Genomic DNA, 18,605 nt, shown 5'->3' with positions numbered 1-18,605 from the left:
TTAATTCATTTGGTAGAAGTTACTTGTTCTCCTTAGATTTGTCTCTATTTCTATTGGCAAAGCCTCAGCAATGCAAGGTGACTTTTTTTAAAAGTTCACAATGCTGTAAAAACTAGCTGTCACAAATGAGACATTGCTGTAATGTATTGCAGTTTGAATCTATTGATAAAATTGGAGATATGATTTAACAGTTGAGGCATATTTTTGTCTCAAAATAATCTGTATTTATTTATTATAACCCAGGAGTTAAGAATCATTCTTCTAGTATGTGTAAGGATGAGATTTGTATGTCTTTACACAAAAAGATGTAGAATTATTCTTATTCCTCTTTTCCTGTATATACATTATTTCAAAATAATACTCAGGTACAAGAAAAAGGCAAAAAAAAATTAGGAAAAGTTAAATCTAGACTTTTCAGTAGCATTCATTTAAAAAAACACTTTAAAAAGATTAATATTATAGTTTCTCAGGCGTCTTTAAGAACTACATTTTAAAAATACTGCAATGAAAAAAACAAATCATCATAAGCAAATGTATAATTTATTTTTGGAGATAATTAAAACTAAGTTTTTTCCAATAAAGGGGAGAAGTAACAATAGGAGATAATACCATAGTTACATGTTAATTACCACATTCTGCACAATGTGGATATGCTTAACATGTATTCATTGACAATATGAACTTCTGAGATTTAAAAATCACAAACCCTTGTCAATGTTGTAAATTCATAAATGTTGAAATAAATACCTAGAAATAAGTAAATTTTAAAAACTGAAGCCTTTGACAGTGTTTATAGAGCAACCCAAATGTTAAGTAGAAATAGTATAACAAATAAATCGACATTACTACTAGTTTCCACTTAATTTCTTCATAATATGGCTATCTGGTGTTGCATTCGTAAAGATACTTCCTACAACCACATGGGTTCCCCAGAGATTATGACGAATCACTTTACAGCAGCCAAGATCATCAACAGAGAATCCTAAATGTCGATAGCGTTCATCTGTTTCAAAAAGAGTGTTGTTTGTATATGGTCCAAAAAACTGGAGGAAATAAAAAAATTAAGTATTTTCATTAGCAAGGAAGACAATAGAGCAATAATTTTCATGCAAACATAAATACATATCTATCTTAATACTCCAAGTATTTTAAAAATCAAATAATGGTCGCAGGAAATACCCAAGCTGCCCTAACACCTCTCCCCCCCATACTTGTGCATTTTGGAAATGTGAAATAAATGATCCAGCAAATTTCATGTTATCTAGAACCCAATGCATAACATTATACCACCTTTAAAGATGGAATACATTTTAGACAATCCTATGTAGCTTACCTTTATCATTTTCAAGAAAAGAAAACTAAGGTCCAGAGTAAGTTCTTAATTTTTAATTTATACTCTCTTACTTGACTTTGAGAAGAAATAGTATATATACCTATCTTAAGACTTAAAAAAGTTATTACTATTTTTATCCAAAAAAATCCCCCCAGAATTTAAAATGTGACAATGTAGCCTAGTTATTGTCAAAATATAACTTTATAAATACGAATTTCTAAAATGCTACTTTTCTAAATATTTCTTTTACCATCAATATTTTCTTAATTTGAAAAATCTTTTTCTATCTTAAACTACTGATAACCAATTTTCAAATAACAAACAGTAAACACACTACACTAATTCAATGTAAATTAAATGAGGGTAGAAATAACTTTTTATTATTTTTAATTAAAAAAAAATCCTTAAAGTGATAGAGAAATTTAAGTGTGAGTGATAGAGGTCCCTCCAAGTTGTGAATGCAACTGACTAATAGTGGCATATCTTTGGGTAAAACTGTGAGGTTTTAAAAATTCTTAAATAATCTATTTTTACCAAGATTATGGTTATAAACAATTTTGCAATACAGACCATTTCTACTTCAAATTATATAATCTGGCTTTCAAACTTTTTATTTAATTACTTACTGCCAAACCAGATGATGGGTCAATAAAGTCAGCCCAATAGCCTTCGGCTCGAAGAGCGTAGCATATTTCTTTAGCACCACTGATAAACTGCAGAGAAAAAGACAAACAATATGCTCAAGATAGCATGGCTACAGATTTTTATTTTTAATAAATTTTTAAGTAAATATATTTTGCTTCAGATAGAGAACTCAAGAAGATTAATAAAAAATTAAAATCGATAAATTAGAATGTAAAGTCTTAAGATTATTTTAACCAGTCCAAAAGATTAATGGTTCATATAACAATTCCACTTTTTTCAAAAAGTCTAAATTGTGTATTGTTTCTCCTAAATTATTTCTTATTTTAGAAACTAATTCTAATTAGTTCTGTGCTATTAATTCCTGAATTCATCACAGTTCTGTACTATTAATCCCTAAATTTATCATGAATTATAGCTATAGTTGCTATTTTGTAACACAATGGAAATGTTGGAAATAAGACTAAAAAAAAAATATTCAAAATAAAAAGATCTGTGCCATTCATTAATTTGAATAAACATTGTTTAAAGTCATATACTTGTTTGTGTGCCTCCCTTCAAAAACACATCTATCCACTCAGAGTCATGAAATACTTCTGAAAAGGCATACAGAAATAATAGGATACATGGATGTGGGATATAGGGCTGCATACTTTTCATTATACACTCCCATTTCTTTTGTATGGTGTGTAATCATTATATACCATGTGTATGTATCACCTATGCAAAATCTTGATCTCACCATCCTAAGTCCTATGATGTCTTTATTAGCTTTATCAGAAGTCTAACCAGTGAAAAAGACAATAACAAATATTAGGAACAGGTAAGAATGTTAAAAAAAAGGGACAGACCATAAATGTTTAAAAACAAGGGGGTACAGTTCCACTTCTAGCCATAACAGAGTAATACGTTCCAAACTTGTCATTTGCTGAAAACTATAAAACTGACAAAAATATATGACGCAACTATTTTTAGACCCTGAATAACTATGAAACAAAACTGTTATCTTTGACAGAAGGGAAACAGATGAGGTGCTCCTCATATTTTCCAATTTTGTCTGGGGACACCTTCTTGTCTCTTGCCACAGGGCAAAGAAGGGGATTCTAAGCAAATGATGGTGTCACCGTGCCAAAGAGGTAGAAAACAAGAATTATGGACCACTGAAGCACCTGGAATTTGTGGGATAGGGTACTGGAAAAGAGGGAGATGAGCAAACAGGGATCCTGGTAGTCTGCAGCGCAACTGATCCTGGTTCTATAGCCAAGAGCTGAGCTGTGTGTGCACATGGTGAGATTCTGCGAGGCCTAGCAGAAAGCCAGCTGAGAGCTAAATGGTGATATCATGGCTTGTGCAGGGCTAGGTAACATGGATTTCTGGCCCACTCAGAGTAAAAAGACTTCGCTGAGCACCTCTGACTTCAGTTGAGATCCTCAAAAGTCAAAACCTTAGGAATATGGGCCATATCCTAAACAAGGGGTTAGCAAGCTATAACCCGAGGGCCAAATCCAGGGGGCTGCCTGTTTTGTATAAATACAGTTTTATTGGAACATTGCCATGCCTGTTCATTTATATACAGTCTATGGTTGCTTTAACAATACAAGGGGAAAAGGTGAGTAGCTTGAGACCCTTTGGCTCACAAAGCCTAACATATTTACTATCTGGTGGCTCTTCACAGAAAAAGTTTGCTAGCCCCCACTATAGAGGTATAAAACTTAAGCTAACTTATTTTCTCCCAATACTTTCTTATAAACTAATGAAAAACATTAAGATAATACTGTATTCTTTAGATTATCTAGATTATCTTCATACTTAATATTTACACTTATTGCTGTATTTAATTAATCCTTATAATTCTTAAAAATAGGAAAACTACTGAATATGATCTAGTAAAGTCATCAAAATATAGCAGTATCATGCAGAGATGTGCTATATATAAAAACTGCACGGAGAAAAAAACAATGCAATCAAATGTTTATAAATGTAAACTGAAAGAATTCCAAATATCTCAAAAAGAACCAGTTTAAGTATTTCCCTTAAGATTTCTGTTCATCAACAGTAAACACTGACATCTGCTGGGAAAATACAGAATAGATTTAAAACATAAAACACACAATACCTACTTGGACAGTTAAATACACGTGACTCTAAAATAATCACTAACATATCTAAAATAGAAAAATCTTTTTCTTTTCATAGTCATTATAAAACTAAAGCATGTTATCATTTCAAAGCCCTGAAACTGGTTATAAAAAACTGACTTATAACTATAATGGGGTATCAAAAGAGGCTCAGAATCTTTAACTGGTCAAAAAACAAGACCAGTAATGCTATGCACATGTTGAGAGCTCTCTAGTGACTAAATGATAATGATGATAAGTATAAATTTAGTAGACAATCTTGAAATGTAAATAAAAAACGTTAATTGAGTTAATGCCTATTTAAATTTCAACTGTCTAAATTTATATCTCTATCAAGTCAGAAACAATGTCTTATGCCTCTGTAATTTCATTAGCTAGCATATAACTTGCTCATGATTGTTGCCTACTCATGAAATTCATTAGCAAAGAGCTCTATGTGGGACATTTAAGTACTATGATGTCATCATCATAAAACAGTTGTGTAAATTACAATACATTTTTTATAAATGAAGGGAATCACACATTCAACCCTAAAGAAAACATAAAATAATTCCTAACATTATCCTGCATGGAAATTAGTAAAGGTAATTTTTTGAACTATAGTTAGCTAAGACTCCCCAAGTGAGTTATTCCTAACCTGTCATACAGGCACAAGAATATTTCTTTCTATCTTGCAAAGTCATTGATACACCCCAACATCAAACTCTTAGAGAAGTGATTATATAATTTTAAAACTTAAGACTTTAAGTTACCTCTTATCATTTCCCAGGTTGGTAAAAATGAAAAGAAATGCTAATATCCAAAGTAAGATAGGGTGAGAGCATGTACACTAAGACAATCCTTTTGGTGGGCAAACTGGCAGCATCTATCAAAACTTAAAATGAATATACCCCTTAATTTGGCAATTCCCTATTTAGAAATCTATAGATATGTGTGTGCATAAAAATATATGTACAAATGTATTCGCTGCCTGTAAAAGCAAGTTTGGTTTTCGAATTATAAGTTACTAAGAAAAATTTTAAGTAACTTTAAAAATTTATGGTTTTCCCATGCAATGTAATACAATGTAGATTTTACAAATAATGAAATGTATCTATTGTAGCTATAGAAAGATGTCAAAACATACCCTCAGGTTAAAAGCAAAGAAAAAAAAAAAGTGGGTATATAGTTTAATTATTGCACTGTACATAGTTAACTATTTACTCCTTGAAGAAGGCTGGGGTAATTTTCACTTTTTATTTGACATGCTTTAAGGAGAGAGGAAGAGGCATGCAGGGAGAGAGGAAGTTAAGACAGAGTGAACGAGAGAGATGGGTATGAAGAGTTTACTTTACTTTTTGTTTTTTACCCTATTTTCCAAATTTCCTAAAACAGACCCAAATTCAAAGGAATTAAGGCAAGTATCATAGAATCTTAGTTGTTCAAAACTGTGACATGTTATTTTTAGAAAAGATGTAAGCTCTCCAGTAATAAAATAAGTTAGCAGAGAATTAATAAAGGGTAGAAAAGACCCAGCATTTTAAAACGTTGGTTCATTCCAATTTAAATAAGATTATAAAATTGTCACCAACTGAAAGACTTACCTTTTCTAAGAGTATTTCTCTTTCATTTTCTACCTCCTCACTCCAAATAGTCATATCATTCTTAGTTTTCTGTGTTACAGTCAGAATCATTAGTTTGTTGGTGGCCATTTCCGGAAACAGTGATTGAAAATCTATACATAAAATAAGAATAAAAATTCCAGGTAGAAAATAATTTGGTTTTTAAAAAGAGAAACAGTGCATAAAAACACTTCTTTAGAAAAACTATTAAGTTAAATTACTGTGGCACAAACTTAGGCTTATAAATATGTATTACTTTGGAAAAGGAGAGCAAACTTGATTCTGCTTCACTTTTGCTCCTATTGGGTGAACTGAAATATTACTGACAATTATGAAGGGTTACATATTATTGGTCTTATAATTTATTAAAGAAGTTTATTATTAAGATTTTTCTTACGATTATGTATCCAGCTCATGAAATTATAGCTGTAATAATTATACAGGAGTGGAATGACTTCAGGAAAAGCTACAGGAAAAGTTATTAAAAATTCTACTACCCCTATCCAATGGCAGTATGTCAGGGGACATGTGAAAGCCTCTATCTTGGCCACACCATCATTTCCTTCCAGACATGGCAAAATATTAAGTAAAACACAAAGCATTACAATTCCTATGGAGCACATTATTCAACACATTAAAAAATTAGTGACGTTATCTAATATACATTAGTGTAAAACAAATAGCACAACATACCTCTCCTCAGCAATTCTGGACATGTTTGGATTGCACACTCCACTTTGGCACTTTCAAAGTACGTTTCTGCACTGTTAATTTCTTGTTCAACAGGTGCATCATTACCCTAAGGGGAAAAGAAATATAAGTAAACAAAATCTGGAGTTCAAATAAAATATCCTGCCTGTTATGAACTTGCCTACCCTAGAAAGTTTTTTTTAATAATCCTAATCTAACTATTGGTGGAGTAATAGGCAGTTTTTTCTTATACACTCGAACTTTTCTCTATGATGAATACAAGATCTGAAAATTCTAAAAGAAAAATGAATTAAAAAAACATGAATGTATAAATATACTGATATAGTAAAACTTGGTATGAATACAAGTTGGCTAAAATATTAACTAAAACACCGTAATTGTCTCATACAATGTTATCTCATGATATTTTGTGACATCTAATTATCCTTTCTTTTCTTTCATTCTGTAGTCTGTAAAATGGGGATAACAACACTAACTTACAAAATAAGGGGACTAAATATACCGCCTCTCCTATAAGAAGAGCTTAGAGGCCTTTATTCAACTGAAATTTACTGGGCACCTACTATACATAAGAAACTATGACAAGAACAGGCACTACAAAGGTAAAAACATCCAGTCTTCACAATTAGGTATATCAGAGCTAGCAGAAGAAAAGTAACAGGACCAAAGATATGCAATCCAATAGGAAAAGTCCACAAAGTTACGAAGAACGTCTTCTAGCAGTATAGGTAGGGAAAAAAGTTGCTTTGCTGAGAGAAATCAGGAAAAGTTTGAAATCATCATATTTGAGCTACATGTTAATTGATGTGTATGTTTGATAAGTAAAAAATAGATGAAATATAGGTTAGAGATTCAGAAGGAAACAGTCCAGCAAGAGATAATAACAGTGCAAAGGCATTCAATGGTCAAAGAGAATGGTGTATTAAAAAAAAAAAAAAAAAAAGTATGCTCTGATTGGGGCGCAGAGAAAATAGGAAGTAGTGGAAGGTAAGCTGGGAAAGATAAGGGTCAAAACTGTAGAAAGCCATTTATGCCACATTAAAATAGCAAGATAAGACATAAAAAGCTAATGCTAGTATTATTGCAGAGGCTATATGGTTATGAAAAGAAGGTATAGACTAGTAAAAGCCAACTTATTAACCACTTGCTGCTTTACATACACTTTCACATTTAATCCTCAGAATTTTGTGGGTGGAGATTATTATTATCCCCATTTTCTATATAAAGAGACAGAGGCTCAGAAAGGTAAGTAATTTTCTCAAGGTCACAAAAATAAATGGCAGGGCTAACCTCTGAGCCTAGATTTATCCTTTCTACATAGTCCATCATACTATAATGCCTCTAAGAATCTAGGTAAGAAAAGACATCCTGGAATTCTGGCAATATTAGTGAAAATTGAAAGGGCAGAAATAACTTAAGAGCTACTTTAAGAGAGAAAAGCAATGAGATTTTATTACTATTTATGGGGGTATGATGGAGAGAGGAGTCAAGGTTGGCAGTATAATTTTTATCTTGCGACAATAGGACGATAGCTAAGTCATTTATACTCCTGATTATGTAAAAGGACAGGTTTTGAGGAAAAAAAGAACCAATTCAGTATTAGACATGCAAAGTCTGGGGACTTGTGAGATATCCAGACGTTGTTTGACAGGCAGACAGAAATATAGAACCAGAAATATAAGAAATAGTAATACTAAATTAGGAATTATTACAACACCACCTGTGAAAGGAAGCCAAGGAAATAAGTGATCAGGGAGTAATTTAAATGAAAAGATGAACAGAAATGTATGGGGAATATCATGTGATTGGTAGACAGAGAAGGAGCCAAGAGTACTGAGAAGGAATTATCTGAGATAAAAAGTCAGGGGAGGCCAACAGTGTCCCAGTATTAGGTTATCTGATATAACTCATAATAATTGTAAGGGGTTGTTGCTTTTAATAATATGGTTTTGATAAGAACAAAACAAAATAAAACATTAGCCTGAAACTATGTAGAAATGTGAAAAATGACAAAAATCAGGGGATTGACAGAAACCCTGAATTGCACATAGCTTTCCACTTGATTGGGCAACGAAGCAATGCCAGTTTAAAAGCATTCACTATGCAATAGCAGTTTAAAAAATTCATTTAAAAAATTCCCAAGCCTAGCCAGGCGTGGCTCCGTAGTTGAGTACTGACCTAGGATCCAGGAGATCACAGTTCGATTCCCAGTCAGAGCACATGCCTGAATTGCAGGCTCAATCCCCAGTTGGGGGCGTGCAGGAGGCAGCCGATCAATGATGACTCTCTCATCATTGATGTTTCAACTCTTTCTCCCTCTCCCTTCCTCTCTCTGAAATCAATAAAGGTATATTAAAAAAACAACAACAAAAAAATTCCCCAGAAATTGTATTTAAAAAAAACCACAAACCTACTTATAAGTTTTCCCTTTTAGATTATTGTATCTGAAGAATTTCAGAGTTCTCAAAATTTTCTTAAATTTTTAAATGGCTAAAGGACTACAGTAGGAATTTAGTCCACATACAAATAATTATAGTCAAGTCCTTAACAGTCTAGTGTACTGGAAAACTGAAAGAATGAATACGCTTCTTACAATTGGGTACGAATAATTACAATTTATAAAAGTGAAAAACAGGCAATCTAAATTTTCAGTAATATAGAAATAAGCAAACTATATTTGATGAAATAAGCAGTTATCAAAAAAGACATTTCTTAAGAATTAATTACCTAAGAAAGACTGTAATCTAATGTAAACAAAATAGCAAACACTACATAGAGGACAATACCGAGTTTAAAAAATCTGTTGTTTTTGTATATATTGGAATTAAGTATTTTTCTTTTACTTTTTTGATGAAAGTAATGTTTACAGTAATCAGAAATTAATATAGCATTAATAATTATAAAAACAGAATACATAATATCAACAATTTACCTGAAATTCATTCACATATTGTGCCATCACAAACTCATGTCTTTCACTTGATAAAGGTTCTGCTAGAACATCAGGTAAAGTTTTATGAACCTGGCTTTTCTTCTGTGACATGGTCCCATTAAGGTGACAATCAAAACCTATGTTCCCAGGAAGCTGAAATCTTTGATCCTGAGGTCCAAATGGTCCCATTATTTCATCCGGCCATATTGTTCGAGAGCCTGAAGAGAAACAACAAAATGAATTATTGTGTCCCTAACAGTCAAGTGTACTGGTAGACTGAAAGAATGAATGCTCTTCTTAGAATTAGGTGTTTTTTACCTAAATGACAGATTTTTGAAATTTGCTTTACTATGTGAATATAAATTAGTTTCAAGTCATTTCCAAATTACTAAACAAAGCAACCGGCTGTCAGCTCTCAAGTAAGTCCATTATTAGGAGAAAGATTCAATAAAGTACTGTAATCCACATTATATAATGCTTGATAGTTATTAAGAAGACCATAGTAAATCTTTACTGATACTGAATGAAGTCCAAGACACATTACAGTAAAAGAAAAAGCTAATTCAAAGAATAGCATATATGACATTTATTTTTAAATCTTATATATTTATAGTTTTAAATTCAGAAAAAAAAAAAAAAAAAGATCTAAAATGAAACATACCGAACTTAAAACGGGTGTTACACTTGGGGAGGGGCATGGAGCTGCTGTTATCTGGTGGCACAAAACATTAATGGGGTGGGAAAAATCTTGTATACACCATGTGACATAATGCCCTGGGAAGGCTTACATTACATTGTAATTAACACATTACAAGAAAAAAAAGATTCCATGCCCAATCCCTTTAGGATACATTATGTTAAGTTCCTAAGAGCCCTCCCTTAATATTTTAACATGCATTATAAACCTCCAAGGCAGGACTGTGGCATATGACACTTCTCAAATTTACCTAATCACATACCTTAAAAAAAAAATTTTTTTTTTTTAGACCTGGAAAAATTTTCATAGCTTGGGGACAGTTTGGGAACTGCTACTTAAAGTAGTGGGAACAACCAAGGTTAATCAAGGAAGTAAAAGAATTAAAATGTTTTAGATGATTAATATAATAGTATTATGCAAAATGGATTAGAAGAAGCAGACTTTGTAGATTGTGGGTAAGTTACTGACTTAAACATTTATATATAAAAAGTGCCAGTTATATTTAAGAAATTCAGCAAAGAATGGCAAAAAGTAGTAACAGTGTCACAGGATTAAAAGATTTGTTTCATGTATGTGTTTGATGATAGAAAGAAACTAAAGTTTAAGAAAGTAAGTTTCAGAAACCAATATAGATTCTTTTTTTTAATGTTGTAGCTTTCAGATGTATTTAGGCAGAGCTCTAAGTCCATATTCAATGGGATAAACTCAACTTTAGAAAATCTGTAAACATCAAAAAGAAACATTATAGAAAACACAACTCAAAATGTTTTGAAACAATGATAAGTAAAGCAATAATTTTTACTTACATATATCGGGAGGTGCAGTTGCCACATGAGACTCATCAGAACCTGAAGACCCTGCAGTTGAAAAGGCTTTGGGATTGGAAACCCTTTTAACTAAAGAGTAAAATCCTGGAAGATAGGAAACCAGTCTGGCTCTGTTACAGAGCACCTACAAATGACACAAAATTTTAAATTATTTTTTCTGGATAGATAACATCTGGCAAATCATCACACTGTAATGTATCTTTTAAAACCAACATTTATTCTACTACTGAGTACCTACCATACGAAAAGCCTTATGTATATTTATAATTCAAAAGATAAGCACAAATATTAAAACAAATAAACAAACAAACAAGTAATGAGTTAGTTTGGGTAAAGGTATATGGCTTTTCAAATAAAGGCCAGAATTAAGAGTGCTACATAGAGAGAATGGGAACCTCTCAAAGTTTCCCTATTTAGCAGCAATAAAAAGGTAGTCCAACTAATAAGAGTCTTCTATTCGCAAAACACGGAACTTTCAAAACCTTTCCTAGGATCAAAACCTGTTTATTTTCTAACTCTTCTTTTCTTTTACTGCTATAAATTGTGCCAATTATCTCTCATGCCATCTTTCCTCTCGATTTTATGACAATGTCCACTTTCTTCCATTTTAGCCCATCTTTGTGGTACATCTTCTGTTCCTAAGTTCATTTATTTGACTCTGAGGTGTTACAATGAACGACTGTGTAAATGCATACATTTTTAGAATACTCAGGTCAGAATAATTTAATGCAGGGTTTGGAAAACTAAGGTCACATACAGCCTGCTGTTTGTTTTGGTAAATAGTTTTATTGTAACATAGTCACACCCATTTACTTTTGTATTGTCTATGGCTACTTTCACACCGTAATGGCAGAGTTAAGTAGTTGCACAGACACTCTTGGCCCACAAAACCTAAAATACTTACTATCTGGCCCTTTACGTTAAAAAAAAAAAGCCAACTCTTAGTTTAGTGGAAAAATATTAGGAATAAATATCATGTCATCCGTAAATGCCATTTAAAATTTTGAATAATTAAAAGACCTTTGAAGGAGCAGAAAATTAGTTACAGGGAGGATATACTAGGTTTTGTAGAAATAGTAGAAATTTGAAAGTGGCATTTCAACAAGCGACTTCAGGAACCAAGGTATGAAGCCATAAAATGTATATTCAAAGAGTTTCAAGCTCAGTGAGGGAGGATGTAACAGCGCAGTAAAAAAGTCTTGAAAGTTACCTTGTGGGCAACTACAAAAGGCTTTATATTTGACACAGACAGTAAAGGGCCTGGAGTAAACAGATAGAAATATGGGATACTTACAGAATGTACCACAAGGGCAACATAAGAGAATGGACTGGGTGGAGTTAGAGAGGGGGTATGGAAACTAGTTACCAGGATGTTGAAATAGTCTAGCCACTTGATAATCGAGAATCATTCTTTTCCCTTTCACACAGTATTCCGAAATCCAACCCAAATGTTCCTTCTGACTTTATTTCTTACTGTACGTACAAGAGAACTCCTAACCGGTCTTACAGTCTCTCTGACACAATTTCTTACTGATTTTACCCTCCCTTCCCTTACTCCACTCTTTAGTCTCATAAAAGTATCTACCCCACATTTCCCGCATTTGTCTGCCTTCTTTTACACCTGCCAAAAGATTTCTTCTGCTAAAATGGTCTTTTCCCTCACATTCTAAGCCTTAAACGTTCCAGGTTTTTTAAAGACCTGGAATATAAGATTCTTTTTGTCTCCTAAGTGCAAGGCATGTCTCCAGAGCATTTTTCCACCTGGAAATTTAAGCATGCTCCCTTGGGTCTGTCCCTAACCTGCCCAAAGAGACAAAAATTGTAATTAGGCTTTTTACCCACTAGGCAAACTCAGGCTTTTGGGTGTTTCTCTAATACCATAAATTTACCTGTACAACTTAAGACATTTAACAGGTTGAATATGCCTCAGGATCTAGAAGGCAATTTAAAATCTCAAAAATATTTGAGTAAAGCCTCAAAATAATGAGCGTCAATAAAAGATGAGCTGAAAGAGGCAGTATCAAATAGTAATCAACAGTGTTAGTTACTATAGGCCAGGTCCTGTGCTAAGTACTTCATATGTACTGTTTTACTTAATTTTCCCAACACTTCTATACCATTATTAACATTAGTTTAAGTAGGATTATTAAAATATTATTTGTGATCCTTCACATTCACAATGCTTCAGAAGCAAAAACAAAAGGAAAAGGAAGATTATCAAAATTATTTTGGAAATTGCCCAATATTATTAACAATTATTTTAGCCTCTTAGTACCAAGGCCACTAGACTCCGGTTTGATTTTTCTTGATGGTAAAACCTTTTTCAAAAGTTATATAATAAACTGTGAGTTTCGTTCCTAGTCTAAAAAAATCTAATTGCTAAGTTTCATTTTATTGGCAAAATAAACCAATATTTAATTTGTGCACTGAAAGAGATAGCTGATGACAGTATTAGTTTGTTTCATACTTTTACCCTTTAACCTATATGATTCTAAAATCTTTTACTGTGGAAGTGAAATATTTTGTGGAAACTTGACAGATTTGATGACAATGGGTCAGCTGGTGAATACAATTATTAAAAGTTGAAGCCAATAAAACAGCCCCAAAATTAGAATAGCCAGTTTATTTTGGTTTGAGGATAAGTGTATTTTATACGTGACTAACTTCAAAGAATCCTACGACTCTAGAGTTGGAAAGATGACAAGCTATTAAGATTTAATTTTAAAATCCTTATTAGCATATAAATAGAACAGTCTTTTAGGCATATCTTCTGCCTAAGTTCTGTTTTTGGTCATGTGAGGAGAAAAATGGTCTATATCAAAGACTGAAAACTGGTCATCTATGAAACACACCCATATGCACCCACATACATTTTTGTGTGGTCCACAGTGATATAAGAAATTTGAATTGGATACCAACATTCAGAAATTGTGAGATTTCACATAAAAGGTCCAGAATTTTGGCTGTTCTAGAAGAACTGGCAGCACTGGATTCACATTCCCAGAAGGCATTAGTTAGCAACCAATCACTGTAGCTACCAAGGCTGCTCCCTTTATATCAGAAATGGGTATTTCAGTTTGTCAGAATCCCTACCAAGGCCTCTTACTTTACCTGTCTAGCCACTGAAGCACGGACATTTATGATCCTTGCTATGTACGACGCTAATAAACTGCTGAAGACACATACACCTGCATATTTCATTACTAATGTCCATTCAGCATTTACAATGTATACAAACTAACACAGAATTTTTAAAGTATATTTGAATATTAAAATTAAAATTTATTTTATATGACCTTCTAACAGTAAGAGGATTTATAAAGTAGCTTTCAAATTACTTACCCTATTGAACTAATTTATAAAGCCAGGTCAAATATCAGCAGTCTAGTTTAATTAATGCCTCTCCTTTGAGAGTACCACATGCTTTTTGTAACATTCCCTTTCTGTGGTTACGGCTAAGTAAAAATTCACCTTAAAATGTGGCCAAGATAGTGGTCTACTTTTATAACTTGTCCCTGTAGTCCCATCATTAGACTCTCACTTAGTATCTCAGGTTCAATTACAGAAATATTATCCTGAGTAATTGTTGCCATACTAATCTTCCTCACACACAGCTCTGATTAAATCATCATGATTTAAAGAATAAAATCTAAATTACTGAGTTTGGCATTCAAGGCTCTCTATTACTTGATCAGAATTCTACAATCCAAACTTATTTCCCAGTCATTTCATCCACATGTCTTATTCTCAGGAAGGCAAAACGGACTTCTTGGTTTCTGAAAAAGGGGGGTGTCTTTGAACATGCCTCCTGCTCTTCCCACCCAAACCTTAGATTACCTAAAAATCCCATTCTTCTTTCACAAAACTCAAGTTAAACGCTTCTCAGGTTAAGCGATCCCAGGTCCCTACTTTCCCCTCTCCACAAAGCTGAGTCCGAGCTGTGAGCTGTGCCTTTGTGCGTGTAGCTTTCAAAAGATCACTTCCTACTTTTATTGCGGCTGTTTTCTCACTTACGTGTTATGTCCGCTCCTATAGGAACTCCTTATGCTAGGGTGTGTCTGATTAATAACTGGGAAGTGACAGTCAATAAATGCCTCCAGTCGGGGTGAATAATATCTCTTGCTTTCGTTCTGTAGGATTTGCAAAGTTACTTGCTGTACTAAAACTGCTACAAAACCTTCAGCCTGGCTAACAAAGAAATAAAAAAGGTTTTAAAAGCCATTCTTCAAGCTACCTTCGAAGCATACCAACCTTAATTTTACACCACCTCCTTCCCCTGACATTTCCCACACACTAAGTCAGCGATTTTCAACCTTTTTCATCTCGAGGCACAAATAAACTAATTATTAAATTCTGCAGCACACGAAAAATATAGGTTTTTTGCCGATCTGACAAAAAAAAAAAAAGGGGTATAATTTTGATTCATCCACACTGGACGGTATTGGCTGTTGTCTTTTTTTTTCCTGACAATCTAAGGGAAAAGAGGTCAGCGCCACTGACTAAACAGTCAGGTGTTGCCTGTTTTAATAATTATCGCGGCCCACCTGTTGAAAATCGCCGCACTGCGTCTAAGCACGAAAAACATTATGCCACCAACACCATCTCAAAACCCGGCCCTCCAGCTTCTCCTAACAAGTTCCCAAACTAGGATTTTACTATGCTGCTTCTTAAGAGGCTAAGTTACTCACATTGGCCATTTCTGGCGGAGAGAACAGACGCAAAATATCTTTCTTTTCGTAAAGTTACTCCTGGGGAAGGACAAAACAAAACAGGCTAGTGAGGGATTAAGCTTCAACAACCGACGCTCGGGTAACGTCCCCTATCTCTTCCTGCGTGTCCCTGGGTCGCGACGGGGCCAAAGTCCCCGCTCCGCCCGCAACCCGCGGGGCTCCGCGCTCGCCCCCCGCCCCGCCGGGCACAGGCCCGCCCGGGAGGCCCGCAGCTCTCAGCCCTCGGGCGGGCGCCCGCAGAAAACAACTCGGGCTGGACCCGCGCGGGCATGGGCAGCCTGCGGCCAGGACACGGTCCTGAGGGTCGATGCAGGTATTTTCACACAGGTCAGGGCCGCCTGACGACGGCTCCCGACAAAGGTCCGAGTTGAACGGGAGGAGTGAGAAAGCGAAAAGAGTCTGAAGCCAGAGGGACGGGACGGCTGGGGACAGAGACACGGCCCTGTGGGAACAGGAGCAATACCGAGAGCTGTGGCCCGAGGACGGGCGAATTTGGAGGGGCTACCGCGGCCGGGAACCATCCATACCAGTGACCGCCGCCGCCTCTAGCTGTCCCAGACCCCGACTCTTCCCGCCGCGAAGATGGCGGCGGCCACGGCAGCGCGAGTAGCGCCTGCGCGGGCGGTAACTAGGCCGAAGAAGTTGCTTCCGAGCGTATCGATGGGAAGGAGCGCCGAAACGACGCTGCGCACGCGCACGGGAGGCCTGCGCCGAGCCGACAGTCCTTTGGATGGTTCGGAGCAACAATGTGGGAGGGGGAAGGGTGAGGGTGCGGGGGACGTGGGAGAGAGGCGGCGGGGCTCCCTGCACGGGGTTGGCATTCGTTTCGTTCCGTTTCGTTCATTAACTTACTGAACCATTTCGTGGATTGCCCTCGTCCCGAGATTTTCTCCCTGCCCCCAGTAAACATAGCCTTCTGTTCTTTGCGTCTTTATTGTGCACGACTCACTGTTTTTGAGCATGCGGCGCTTACGTTTTTCTTTGTGTACCAGCCCTTAATAGGCTCAAATAGATGCAGTATTTATAAATAGTGTATAATTTTTATTATCATTTTTTAAAAATTCAATTAATTAAAAAAATGATTTAAATAATTTAAAATTAATTTTTTTAAATTAACTTTATTCATACTGATATTTCTAGTTGGGTCGTATTGGATAAATTAGTCCCTCTATGCTTTTAGTTTTCTTCTAAAGCAGGAGTAATAATAGTGCTCTCCTCGCAGACTGTTTGAGAAGATTAAATCAGTAGATATATAGATAATACTTGTATAGTAGTATCTGTGTGTGTATGCGTGCCTAGCTTGATTCACAGAGGGCCTCTGAGAAGAACCACTGATCTCAGTGGTGAAGTTACTTACAACTCCTTATTTTTTCATGTCTCATGCTTTCTCCTTCGATTTGGCCTGCTTGTCCAGGTTATAGAACAAGATCTCCGGTGTAATGATGATTACAAGTTTTTTGAGATCGGGAACCCTGTGCATTCATATTTGCCAGGATAGAAAATCATCCCTCAGGTACAGGTGGGAAATAAAAGGAGTCAGTGAACAATAGTCTGACGGTGGCTGTCAGGAATAACTTCATAAGCACAGGTGATGCTTGAGCTGTATTTTGAAAGATGAGTAGTTATTTGCCTGAGTGTCAGGAAAAGATGTAGAGGGGTGAGGACATTTCAGGTAAAGGAAGCAGTGTGAACAGAGAGATGGAATCCAAAACACGATGGGCAGTTAGGGAGACCCACAAATAATCAAGAGATTGAGTTGGGACTTGACAGGCCAGATTATAGTCAGCCTTCAGTGCAATACTAAGGTAGATGTAATCCCAAAAGCAACAAGAAGCAACTCGGCAGATTTAAGCAGAGTGATGGCATTATCAGATTTGTCTCTTGGGGAGATCCTCTGGCTTCAGAGTAGAGGATGGGTTGGAAGGGTGTGGGGTAGGAATTGGATCAACAGGATAGGAGGCTACCCTGTGTCCAGAAGAAAGAGCCTGAGGGCCTGAACTAAGGGAGGGAGAACGCTGAATCACCATGGCATAGCTGTTTATTGGTTGCAGATGAGGAAAAGGGGACAAGTTGAAGATGATCCTAAATTTTTTTAAATATGCTTTTTTAAATTGATTTTAGAGAGAAAGGAAGGGAGAAAGATAGAGAGAATCATTGGTGAGAGAGAAACATCGATTGACTGCCTTCTGCATGCTCCCTACAGGGTATCAGCCTGCAGCCCAGGCATGTGGTCTGACCGGGGATCGAACCAGTGATTTGATTCTGGGTCAGGGCACATGCTGGTCAGGGCACAGTCCTGGTTCATGAGTTGATGCTCAACCACTGAGCCACACCAGCCGGACTGATCCTGCATTTTTTACTGAAGATAATTGGTGAATGGAGTTGCTTTTACTGAGATTGGGAATCCAATAATATTTGTGGAATGTATGCTATGTGGTGACGTTTGGTTAGGGATTTTTCATTATCTGTTTTAATTCTCATAATAATTCAGAAAATGGAAGCATTATTATCCTCATGTTAAATACAAGAAATTAAAATACAAAGAGGTTCAGTGCATTTTTGAAGTTTCCAGGACTGGACTTAAATCAAGGTCTATTAGGTTCAAAAATTGTGTTCTTTTTCCCACAGGTTCTCTCTCTTAGGAGGAGAACAGGTTTTAGGAGGAAGATAATGAATTTAGCTTTGGGATGTCTTGATTTTTAAGGTGCCTGAGGGGCATTCATGTGGAATTGTCAATACGTCATTTGAAAGCAGTCCTATTGCTCAGGAAAGTGCTTTATGTGGGAGACAGATTGGAAGGTCATTGACATATAGCTAAATAGTTAAAGCCAAGGAACACCTTAACCCGGAGTTCCACAATGGGCTTGATGGGAAGGGAAAAAGGCCTGTGAAATTTCTCAAAATATATGGAAATATTTTTATACTTGTAGATCCATTTTGCTCCCTAGCTTCTTCAGATTCTTTTTATTTTTAATCCTTACCTGAGGATATATT

At 35.4% G+C, this 18,605-nt stretch overlaps 1 protein-coding gene across 2 annotated transcripts; it reads right to left on the bottom strand.

Annotated features, from left to right (window-relative positions):
- Positions 1 to 521: 521 nt before the first annotated feature.
- MMADHC (metabolism of cobalamin associated D) lies at positions 522 to 16,206 on the bottom strand. Of its 2 annotated transcripts, none has more exons than XM_016205654.2 (8): positions 16,139 to 16,206; positions 15,570 to 15,629; positions 10,861 to 11,005; positions 9,358 to 9,575; positions 6,408 to 6,513; positions 5,697 to 5,827; positions 1,960 to 2,046; positions 522 to 1,043 (listed from the first exon to the last, which is right to left on the bottom strand). In XM_016205654.2, exons 2-8 carry the CDS (start codon positions 15,576 to 15,578, stop codon positions 849 to 851), a joined length of 891 nt encoding a protein of 296 aa, XP_016061140.2. In that variant the 5' UTR covers positions 15,579 to 15,629; positions 16,139 to 16,206; the 3' UTR covers positions 522 to 848. The 2 variants fall into 2 exon arrangements, with proteins under 2 accessions (XP_016061140.2, XP_016061149.2); XM_016205663.2 differs by having other exon boundaries at positions 16,075 to 16,151.
- Between the last annotated feature and the right edge of the window lie 2,399 nt (positions 16,207 to 18,605).

This window comes from Miniopterus natalensis, chromosome 8 (assembly GCF_054644295.1).
Source record: "Miniopterus natalensis isolate mMinNat1 chromosome 8, mMinNat1.hap1, whole genome shotgun sequence".
NCBI classification, from domain to species: domain Eukaryota; kingdom Metazoa; phylum Chordata; class Mammalia; order Chiroptera; family Miniopteridae; genus Miniopterus; species Miniopterus natalensis.
The sequence above is the reverse complement of the archived record's forward strand: the minus strand, read 5'-3'. Positions and strand labels throughout refer to the sequence as shown.

What these genes read in the sequence shown, in the direction of transcription:
- MMADHC (XM_016205654.2), bottom strand. An exon ending in AACTGCACCTCCCGATATAT is followed by an intron (nt 9,576 to 10,860) that starts GTAAGTAAAAAT and finishes GTTTCTCTTCAG; the next exon opens with GCTCTCGAACAATATGGCCG. An exon ending in TCCAGAATTGCTGAGGAGAG is followed by an intron (nt 5,828 to 6,407) that starts GTATGTTGTGCT and finishes TTTTATGTATAG; the next exon opens with ATTTTCAATCACTGTTTCCG.